This window comes from Pangasianodon hypophthalmus, chromosome 21, assembly GCF_027358585.1.
Source record: "Pangasianodon hypophthalmus isolate fPanHyp1 chromosome 21, fPanHyp1.pri, whole genome shotgun sequence".
Classification (NCBI taxonomy): Eukaryota; Metazoa; Chordata; class Actinopteri; order Siluriformes; family Pangasiidae; genus Pangasianodon; species Pangasianodon hypophthalmus.
Window position 1 is genome coordinate 6471313 of NC_069730.1, and position 12054 is coordinate 6483366.

At 38.7% G+C, this 12054-nt stretch overlaps 1 protein-coding gene across 1 annotated transcript; it reads right to left on the reverse strand.

The window, feature by feature from the left end:
• Positions 1-86: 86 nt before the first annotated feature.
• Positions 87-8018, reverse strand: si:ch1073-83n3.2 (uncharacterized). The gene is made up of 6 exons (XM_034314891.2): positions 7736-8018; positions 5255-5339; positions 3286-3544; positions 2630-2663; positions 1295-1469; positions 87-1096 (listed from the first exon to the last, which is right to left on the reverse strand). The coding sequence occupies exons 2-6, from the start codon at positions 5295-5297 to the stop codon at positions 744-746; spliced, it is 864 nt and encodes a 287-aa protein (XP_034170782.2). The 5' UTR covers positions 5298-5339; positions 7736-8018; the 3' UTR covers positions 87-743.
• Positions 8019-12054: the final 4036 nt, after the last annotated feature.

Sequence of the window (12054 nt, forward strand, 5' to 3'; positions counted from 1 at the left end):
TTACTTCAGTTTATATTTTATTGCGCCAGTCACCTTTGTACACACACATACACGCACACATACACAAACACACACAGACACACACACACAGGGATTTCGGAAAACAGGTCATAACGTCACGCGGTTACATTAGGATAAGATAATGAGTACAAAAATAGAGCGCAAAAATCCAGAATTCATGCATAAGAGTATGTCTTATAGCAGAAAAGTGCAGTTGAAAACAAATGAACAGGAAGACTCCATAGAATTTTAGGATTTTAAAACATTTTAATTACATTATTAAATTATCAAGCCAGGCATAAATTGCACAGTCATTTCACAGTAAATTGTGAAATCATCACACTAAAACTTTACATAGAACAGTAATTATATTTTCAGTCACATTTAACAGGGTTTTTATTTCTTTTGCTCGATAGCATGTGGGCCATGAGTCAAGGAACAGTTAACTGAGGATACGAGCAAGGACCTTTGTGCAAAAACAAACCTACAAACAAATATTGTATTTAGCTAAAAGCAATCTTTTTTCCCTCCCAATTTTCCCCAATTTATTTACATTCTAATCAGGACACAGGACAACGCCGACCAATTTTGTAGGGTGAGGGTTATCACGTTCTTCCATGGCATGTGATGCCGGTCACTGCACCTTTTCAAACTGCTGCTTAGTCAGTATGACAGAGCACAGCACCTAGAACCCCTCTATTGGCTGGAATTACTCAGGGATTAGTATCAGTTCTAATAGGCCTTCAGAAAGTGAACCCTCCACAGTCGAAAGCATCGAAGTCTGAATCACCCTCAAAGTCGAAGCTGTTGAAATGAGGCGAGTCGACAGCCTCTGCACAGGTGTGGTGGTAGGACGTTCCTCCTCCAAGCTCTGAGAAACCCATCGAGTGGGTGATCTCTGGTGCTTGAGCAGCAACATTTGAGGAGCCTGAGCAGGAGCTTAGGTAACCCAATGCTGATGAGGCAGCAGCCCCGCCCATCAGTAAACAGACCGCCCTTACAGCACGCGCATCTCTGCTGTTACCATGGCGCAGGCAGTCGTTGGAGTGATGGGGCAGGGATTTGGGGCTGTGGTCTTGGCGTTCACGTATGCTGCCTAAAAGATACATGAGAAATGTTTTAGTGATGTAAAATACACAGCTGATGAATAATAACACACATTTACACTGTCAGTTTTATTACTGACACTCTTCAACAGAATATGCAATTATTTTTCCTTTATTTTATTTGCTTTTTTTCATGGTTCGATTGTATTTTATGAAACATTAAGCTACAACGCTCCATTGAAACCCACCTCTGCTTCTGAAGGAGCTCGCTCTGGATTGGGTACTTGGGGAATTGATGGGTTTGTCACTGAAGCTGGGGGACTGGGGCTCTTTCTCAGTAGGGGTGTCAGGCAGAGACCCTCTGTCTGTGATACAGGGGGTGATGCTTTGCTGTCGCTTCAGCAGCAATGAAGATGACACACCCTAAAACAGAACAGGTACTGAGTATGCCTTTTCAATTATACCAAATACTGAACTTAAAGGAAGAGCTCTGTACTGTAAATTTGTAGCCCATCCTTTGTAAGACCCCCGTACAGATTAGTATCTACTGATAACCAGATATTACAGTTGCACTGACCCACACTTCTCTTTTTGACTACTATGTAGGTGTACAGATAGAGCCTAGGACTTTATGGCTGGATACTAGTGGTACTAGTGCCACAGTCATGTCACTACCATGTTGCTAAGCATGGTACAGCACCCAAATAATATTTGGCTATAGGGGATACGACGTTGGTCCCTTTTAATGATAGAGTGCTGATAAACTTAGCAAAAGATGGGAATTATACCTACAGAGTACATATGTATGGTAGGTTTATTTGCTAAAATGGGCAATAGATGTATGCACAAGGTCAATTACAGCTTTTATGTTCAATATATCTACTATTATACTACGGCACTGTTTAATTCTTGATTGTGATTGATCAGAAGTTGTTGATTATTTTTTTATGAAGGAGCTCTGACAGTGTAAAGAAAATCACAGGTTTATATGAATGTGCTTAATCGCGTCGTAACAACTCATTCACAGGAACTTGTGTGGCAAATACTTTACATACTCTAAATGGATTTCTGTAAAGAGATGTTTATTTAACATTTATAGAAACAGTCTCCAGGGTCAGCCCTTTCTAACAGTCAGAGGTGAAGCTGTTCTTGTAGCTTTTCCACCACAGGAATGACATCAGGACAGAGGATTGTGCTTTGTGGTTTCTCTATAGCAAGCAGCATAAGAGAATGTGAAAGAACTACTGTTTATAGTTGATATAATGTCACATCATATAGACCATACACCAGATATAATGTGCACTTAACAGACATCAGTTTTATTGGTATCATATTCGCCCAAATTCAAATTCATAGCTGAATATTTTCATATATATTCTCGTGCTTTACACTGAGCATGAAGTAAATTCGCTTGCATCAGGATTAGGAGTAAAAGTGTTATAAAAGTATCCGGAATTGAGAATTCAGTGTTAATACTGATCCTAAAAAAGTGGATTTGATACACATAATGATAAAACTGATACACAGATGAAGTAGTATAGAGGTTTAAATTTTTTTGATGGATTATACAATTGAAGACTCACCTCTTTAACCTTCTTCATTAACTTCAGCCATTGACTGTGGGATTAAAATCAATAAATTATCAGTCGAACAAAGCAGTCAACTTCAGCAGAGTTCAGTTTGCAACACAGTACCTAGGGTTTAGTTGAATGTAAATTTCTTAGACATACTGAGTCACTATCATAAGTGTATTATCATAAGTGCTGGGGTAAGTGAATTTTGCTTCAAGTTATTTAGTATTATGTCCATTCTCCAAAATCACCCTGGATTCCATCTAATTTCCTGTCTGGGGGTATGTTGGAAATTCATTCATTCATTTTTTTCTAGAAATACTTAAAACAGCAGAAACCATTTAATATATGGATCTTTTACTTTTCTACGTGAAAAAATAAAAATTAATATCCTTATCCAAATCAGAATATTACTTATGTATTATTTATACATGCAATACATTTATGTTTTCTATAGCATTTTTCCTCACTTGTAAAATCACACAAAATATAATATTCAGCCAAAGTAAAAAAAAAAAAGGCCTATAAGCTAAGGTATTTTTTTTTTGCCTCAATTATTTGGGCTAAAGTGGTGATAAATTAATATTGAATGCAACTTAAATTTCATTAAAATGTGTTAAAGGCTTTTAAAAAATACTTCAAAAAATCTTTTGTATGCTCAGACTGACCTGCAGTCATCAGGGTTATCTGAGAGCAGCAATAAGAATTTGTCCTGGGGCAGGATGAGGGCAAAACAGCAGTCTCTGCGCCCTCCTGGGGGCAAACGGGGAAGGTCCAAGATCTCCCTGCCTTCCACAATGGACTGGCAGTTACTCTGTAGCACCACCACCTGCTCTGGAGGAGAATCGGCATCTTTGCACACCATCAGCCTGCCCTCCACAGTCAGCACCACATATTTCTCTTTCCACTGCTTAAACATGAAGCCTCCTGAGAGAGAGGGAGGAAAGAGAAAAAAAGAGGTCAGAGCAAGACAAATGGAATTGTTTGACTCCTTGGGGGTCTAATGGAACCCATTAACTGGATATATATCAAGAACAAAATACAGCAGGGTTTGTTTTTATAGGAAAATACTCAATGATACAGAGGGTCATTACCACCCAAAAACTGATTATTTTCCAATAGCAGCACATCCTGAAGTGTTTTACCATGTAATACCACAGCAGTCTGCCAACTCTAACCATTTTTTTATTATTAAAGAATGACATGTTGTTCATTTTATCCATTTAGAGTTATTTTTATTGTTGGAATGTCCATGATACAAGTAGTTCCTGTTGTCACTGATATTATACCAGCTATGAACATTCCCTCATCAGCCTCGCTTGAAGTCAAAACAAATATTATAAAGAAACGACAAAGCCCTCTGTCATGAAGACTTTCCTGTGTTGAAAGTTACAGCTTTACCTCTGATTGTTAGAAATCACTGCCACTGGAGACTCCTTCTAACAATGCTAAATAAAGATCTCCTTATAGAAAACCTGACCATATCAATGATTACATACATTTTAATCACTCTATGTAGAGCAGCAGTTATACCACTTCCTATGTAAGTTGTTACTATAGAAACAGTAACATATTAGACTACGCTTAGAATAAGATGCATCCGGAACTACTGCCAGAGCTTCAGTAACACCTTCTGACACTCAGAACTGAGAATACAACAGTTCTGTGGTATAAATTGTGATATTCAATGATATTCAAAATATCATTGCTACCCTGTTGGGGGTAAGCAACTGTTAAGCAACTGCTGGGCATGACAGGGAGAGTCGTCTAGCATCTGTTAGTCAGTCAGGTTGCGCTTTGATACAAGTGCTAGCCCTCTTCTACCTAAAACGCTTTCAAAGACATAGATTAACAGCACATGTTGATAGCTCATAGTCTGCCCTGTTTTTCAGGGATTACTGTGGTTCTAGCCAGGATTAGAGGCAGACGAGGGGCCTACGTGACCCAAAATGGTGTATGACTCAGAAATATAAAAAAGAAAAGAGTAATTCAGAAATGGAGCACAACCCTGAAAGGTAGAGAGTGTGTTGCAAGAATGGTGCAAATTTGTTGTGAAGGCTTTTAATGGTTTATGACCTGGAAAATCATTAGACTGTACTGAAATCATGGTTTCAAGCAAGTCTATTTATATATAGGTGCATGCTGACATGCATGTTGACATGCACCTTTATGACATTTTGACGTGTTGGAGATATAAATATAGGAATACATCTAGATGCAGGTCAGAGCATTATAGAGAATAGTAAATCATAAAATCAGTAGGATGCAATCCAGCATGTCCATGTTTTTTAAAAACAAAACTCCAGTCTGTGTGGAGAGATCATGTCCATAAATACTTTTTAAAAAAGATTACTTTTTAAATTTACTAACACACACACACAGAGTGAGAAAGAGAGAAAGAGATAGATAGGGAGGTGCACAATCTCACACTACATTGTAACAATATTTCATCAATATTTTCATCAATATTCACAATCTTTGTCTGTAATATATACTGTACGTATGTTGCAGGTAAGATAAATTATTGGTGTGTCAGAGTCCCATGAACGGTGAGGTAAAAGAAGGAAAGAAACAAGAAAATACAATCATTAAAATGTTTAGCATATCTCAGTTTCCCAGGATAAAGCGACACCTTACCGTACTTCTTCAGGAAGCCTCGTTGCACTCCAGCTGTGCTCATGTCTACAAGCAGTCAAGCAGCCACGATTCACAATACAAAACCCTGCAAATTCAGGATGTTCTCTCAATTTGTATTAGAGAGAGAGAGAGAGAGAATGAGAGAAATAATCCCCACACATTGAGGGCAATCCAGAAATCAGTAGGCAATCCATGAGACATGATGGGATTGCTTCTGAGAGCAGGGAAACGCTTCACATAATGATGATATAGTATGCCCATAATCACAATAATCATAATAATCACCCAGAGTGAAATCAACCACGCCTGCAGTCAGTACTCTCATCTAACCCCAGCCAAATGTAAGTGAATTTCCCATCTCTTTTTCTATGTCTCTGGTCAAAACAGCCAGGGACTTGTTGACAACATCAAGTGTCCATGTCCGACATCCTTTAAGATTTATAAACTAAATTTACCAACCTACTGACTGTGCACAGCAAAGCTAAACCCGAACATCAGAATGTGTGTGTCCTCTGTCAGAATGGTTACAGTTGATATTTCAGTGCCACTGTCCTGAATCTGACTGGGCTCTGCTAATCTGAACCTGCAAGTGCATACGTTATCCATTCCTCCATAAAATTGATTGTTTTCAGTGTCACATGTCAGACAGAGAGTGGCTTGAAGTGAAGGATTACTGCTCAATCAGTCAGCCTCCTAGTAGTCTGTGCTCAATGCTGTTATATAACCTCAATGTAATAAATCTATATGTCCACAAACAGCTGGTGAGTTCTTCTGGAAAGCTCTCCATACACAGACACACACACACACACACACACACCAATTTATGTCATCAAAATGCATGTTTTGTTTTATCCATTCAACCATTCAACCATCCATCCAACCATGTACTTCTATAACAATCTAAAGGAATTACTTTGTCATAGTAAACAAAGTTTAATGAGAAACATGATGGTTTATATGTATTGCCCTACCATCCATACATCCATCCATCCATTTATCCAGCCAGTCTTTCAGCCATCCATTTATCCAACCATAAACATAATTGGAAGGACTGCTGACGCTGACTTTACTAAGACACATTATGTTGTTTTTTTCCTTTAATTTGTCACCTGTCTATACATATTGAAAACTTTTTAATTAGATTTTCTTCGTATCAATGTTAAGAAGTCAAAATAATAACAGAAAACGACATTGAAGAATACTGTTTGTACATTGTCTGCCTTCATGAAAGGAGGACTTCCTCACCTCCTAAATCCTAATTTAACCCTAATTAACATTCAACATGTCTATCATTAAATGTAAACACCTTCTAGTAACTGTAACTGACAAACACTACTGTGTAAAACCAGTGTATTTATTGTTGCAAGAATTCGTTGTGCAAAGGTATTTAATATTCAGCTACAAAAGTCATATATTTTGGTGTTTTAATCACATATGAATGGGCTATATGTGCCATATTGTATATATAGTACTTTTACTGTTAATCTTGTATACATGGCAACATATGAGACAAAAGAAATGTACATAGCACAGTGAGTGACATATACATGACAAGAGCACTGTTTCTAACTGTAAATGATCTGAGGAGGTGATAATGGTTTGGGTGCAGAGGAGTTTGACCATTTGACCACCTGGGGGATGAAGCTCTGAGCGTCTGGCCTTAACGGCCATGCTTTTCATGTTGTGCCAGACAGGAGCCCACAGGAGGGGGGAAATGGGCCAACAACGACTGCAGCCTTATTATCTGTAATAGTCAGCCATTATTGAACACATTATGGAACCTAACCAAAGCCCATTTGCAGCTGTAGTTTTTGCTTTCTACCACAAGTGGGCAGTCGTTTAAAAGAACAAGGGTGTCAGATTACCCATGACCCTTTCTGCTGCCTGCCTTTGTGTATTTCACTATTGGTGTGTGAGAAATACACACACACACACACACATAGGCATGAATATGGGAGCTGAACTAGTTAGTGACTGTGTAAAGGGAACGGTTTCTCATGCTAGATGGCCGACACCCACTGAAGAGGCATGTCACTTTTTTGTGAAACAAAGTGTATAATACGTTCAGCACTTCATCTAATAAGCATTAGTAAAGTAATACATTATTAGTGTGTGTAAGTGATTTTCAGTTTTTGCATAATTGTTAATTGCCGCAAAACCTAATCTAATAATTCAAATAAACCAATTAGGCAATAAATAATTTCAAAACCTAACCAGTCACTTTTGACTAAATATGATCAGTTTATAATGACTTACAGAATGAACTGCAAATTGCTGTGATGTTTACTCTATCTAATGGCCACGAACCTGATGTAAATTGAATGTAAATTTGGAAAAGTGCAGCAAAATAGTGTTTTCCTGTAATATTATGCACTGTGATCCAAACTGCACCCATTTTGTAACTGAATTAGCACACAATCCTTTCAGGTCTCTTCTTAACACCCTTCCAGTGTATTTAGAATAAAATGTGTGTGTCATTACCTGTGGTGTGATCAAGGCCTGTTTAACCAGTTTCCTGCATGTATGCCCAAATGAAATGAACTTACATCACCCTTAACACTCCTACTTTCTCCAAATCAACTCCCACTTCCAGAGCTAGTGCTCTGTCTTCCAAAAAAGGTCCCTCACATTCCCCTAATTGTAGTGCTTTTCTCTTTCTGAGGACCCCCTCCGTTGTCCTCCCCCCTCATCTATCTGTCTCCGCATGTATCTATGGTGGTGTGTGAGCTCGATTCCTAGAGCCCTATTGAAAACAACAGCACACAATGGGTTCTTTCTCAAATGGGCTCTGTCTCCATTAAAGACCTTGGGAACACACTAGTATCCCCCCTACAACCTCCTCTTAAAGGGCCGGTACACAGTACAGCCAGGGCAACGTATAACTGCAGCAAACAATTTCCAGGGAACAAGCAAATCTTCTGCTAAGAAAAAAAAAATACATGAAGGGCCCATGAAGTCATTCTCTTAACCTCTCCCATCTCAGCCATCCCCCATCTACATCACCTAATCTCCTGTTCCATGGCTCTGGTCTAAACACTGTCTGAATCAGCTGTACATAGACATAGCAATGGGAAAATGCCAAAACAATGTTCACATGTAAATACAAGCGTCAAAAGTGGAGATGTTATGTTTTAACATGCTACTTCGACTTTGTGTTTGTTTGTCTGGCTGACCGACTTTAATTTCAAAAAGAAATAAAGAAAGCTGTTGATATATCCACATTCGAAACCTAAACTGTTTTAGGAAGACTTGGCTTCACTAAGGCTTATTTGGGTTTTGTCTGTTTGGATGTTTTTCCAGCACTTTTTTTCTTAACAAAACAGCACCACATAACTCTCAAGTAATGAAGTCCATCCAGTCTCTGTACCGCTTATCTTATGCAGGGTCACGGGGGTAGCCTGGAGCCTATCCCAGGGGACTCAGGGCACAAGGCTGGGGACACCCTGGACAGGGTGCCAGCCCAAAGCAGGGCACAAGCACACACACACTCACACACTACGGACAATTTGGAAATGGAAATCAGCCTACAGTGCATGTCTTTGGACTGGGGGAGAAAACTGAAGTACTTGGTGGAAACTCCCAAAGCACAGGGAGAACTTCAATCTCCGCACGCATGAGGATTCGAACCCCCAACGCTGGAGGTGCAAGGCAACGGTGCCAACCACTAAGCCACCATGCCCCCCTCAAGTCATGAAGTTTAACTGAAAAATGTTTACTGTTTTATTTTAAGTTTGCAATCACTTTCAAATGATTATTTCCTCCACTACTTTGGTGGAGTCACCCTGCAGTCTTAAAGAATTGAGCCAGCACATTTGAGTGATTTTCTGCTTTACCATACCGAATTTGTTCATAGAATCCTAATAGTCTTAAAGGTGGGAGTTGGGAAGCTGTCGTTCTGATTTGGTGTTGGGCTGCTCAGAAAAAATAATGGCCAGAAGAACTGTGTTTCAAATATACAAATTATACCAAACCTTAACAATTTGAAGCCACAAATTAATATATTGAGGCCACAAATTAATATTTCAGGGGCACAAATTGTGCGCTTAATATTTTGTAGGAACATCATACGCCATCTCCAAGTGTAATCATTTGGAGAAAATAACTCAACACTGGCTTAATGGTATATCCATGCTGCAACACCAGTGACTCCAGTATGTCTTTATGCATGATTCCAAGATTGAAGTAAAGTGTAATATTACCAGTCATGCTCATGCTTATGTTCCTGTGGCCACAATGGAAAACGATAACTGTTTATTCTGTATCACTCATTTTAAAATCAATATATTAATTTGTGAAAAAATAACCACACTGTCTCGTCAGAGGTTCCATACAATGGCATACCATGCACTATAATATTAAACTATACACAGTGTACTAGTGGCACCTCAATTTTTTTGATGGATCTTGTGGGTTCGTGTCCCACGTGGGTTTCTAATGGCGTCAACACCCAGGCCCTCCAGAGTGATCTTTGAGCTACATGAATGGCCACGACAGTCTCAAATCAAAAATTGGCCTGCTTCCAATTTGCATTGGCCATTTATCAAAATTATACCCTAGCACTAACCTTTTAAACTCCAAAGCCCCATTGGCGAGTTAGATTCCTCATAGTCCTGACTACATAGTGTACCTTTCGTATTAGTTTTACAGTTATTCATCTATGCTTTAAGTTGAATAACTGAATAGAAAAGGATTTAACCTTCATGGCGAGATCTGGAGTGTTACAGCTGAAAACCTCCTCTTCTGAACAGCTTTAGTTTTCGGTTTTTAACTAGCACTTTTTATATGCACCTTAAGTTGCCCTTAAATGTGCAAATCTTGATCATATTCTTGAAATTAGCTTTGTTACTATATGAATGTATCATGAGTGTATCAGTCAGCTATTTCCTTATTCTCATAGATTCTTTATTTATGAGAATATAAGTAATAATAGGGTATCATTTTAGGACCTTGATGAAAGTACTGTTTAGGGGAAAATTGTGTTTTAAGGGAGTCATGATGTCACATGAAGCATCGTTCCTGCCTCACAGCTTCAGGCTCCCTGGTTTGATCATGAGCTCTACACTGTGTGTGTGGAGTTATGCATGTTCTCCTCATGTCATCGTGGGTTTCCTCCATGTTCTCCGGTTTCCTCCCACCTTCCAAAAACATGCCGATAGGTGAATTGCCTATGTTAAATTGTCTATAGGTGTGAATGATTGTGTGCATGGTACCTTCCGATGGACTGGTATCCCATCCACGGTGTATGTTCCTGGGATAGACTCCAGATCCATTGCAACCCTGACCAGGATAAAGCAGTAACTGAAAATGAAAGAATGAACAAATGATTGTGTTTTAAATGTGCAGCGGGGTCCAAAAGTCTGAGAGCACTAGTGAAACCGCTTCTGTTTGGCATTCTTTTACAATTTAATACAAAGGTTTTCCTTACAAATTATTATCAGCAACAAGTTGTGAAAAGTGAATCTTAGAAATATTTTCAGGAATTTCTTAGTATTTGGGATGAGCCCCCTCCCCCCCCCCCTTTTTTTTGCTTTAATGACAGCATGCACTCGAGCTGACAGAGACTTCACAAATTTGTGTAAAACCTGATAATCCATATTAGATCATTAATAGAAAGGATAAGACTCACGGAAAATCTGACCTTTTGTGCAAAGGAGTTAACATCACAAATTTGCTTACATGTAAATAGTGAGCTGGAAATTGTGCAATCTTGAATATTGACTAATCAACATGTTGCACATTTGCTTTTTTTGTTTACAACTTTTTGTTTATTTCCAGTTTTCCATCAATATGTTTCCCATGCCACTTATCCTACACAGGGTTGTGGGGGAGCCTGGAGCCTATCCCCGGGAACTCGGGGAACAAGGTGGGGGACACGCTGGATGGGGTACCAACCCATCGCAGGGCACAATCACACACAATATGGAAACGCTAATCAGCCTATAACACATGTCGGTGGACTGGGGCGAAGGAAACCAGAGAACCCAGAGGAAACCACAGGGAGAACATGCAAACTCAGCGCACACAATGTGGATTCAATATTCGAACCCCCAACCTCGAAGGTGCGAAGCAAACCTGCTAATTTCCTGTTTTAAATAAAAAAGTAATAATCCCAGATTTTCAGTGTAGTCTCAGAATTTTGTATCCCACGGTAGCTTTGTATAAAATGAATTATATAATGTTTTAACATTACACGCGTTGAATTAACACCCAGAGTGTTAACTCTTTCAGAGTTCATTTGTATCCAGTTATACATGTATAAACACATGTAGGTGTTAATTCAACACTGCTGTGTACAAGGCATTTGAGTTGTGGTGTTGCTCTTTATTTAGAATTTAGGTATCGGACTGAGTTTGCGGTTTGTTTTGAGTGCTCTCTTGGCTGCTTTTCCTGTACACCTGGCAACCCAAATTTGAATTGAAATATTTCTGACATAAAAGTGTAAACAAAAAGTTGGTTATTGTCAGAAGTAAATCATGTATGATGTATGACACACACATGTATATATATATATATATATATATATATATATATATATATATATATATATATATATATATATATATTTCTCTAATCCAGGGTTTTCCAAATTGAATCATACATGATTTCATTCCTCTGACAACCAGCTTTTATTTAATATATATAATGGATTCTTATCCAGGGTTTTGCTTTGTTTTGTTTTTTCTTTTCTCCATTACAAGAGACTGAAGTTAGATTGTATTCGTCATATCTTGGCTGCTTTTCCTGTACACCTGGCAACCCAAATTTGAATTGAAATATTTCTGACATAAAAGTGTAAACAA

Bases quoted from the DNA above. Each gene is read 5' to 3' on its own strand.
- si:ch1073-83n3.2 (XM_034314891.2), bottom strand. From the start codon at position 5,297: ATGAGCACAGCTGGAGTGCAACGAGGCTTCCTGAAGAAGTACG. The intron at 2,664-3,285 runs GTCAGTCTGAGC...TTAATCCCACAG, and splicing joins GATAACCCTGATGACTGCAG to TCAATGGCTGAAGTTAATGA. The intron at 1,097-1,294 runs GTGGGTTTCAAT...TGTATCTTTTAG, and splicing joins GAGCTCCTTCAGAAGCAGAG to GCAGCATACGTGAACGCCAA.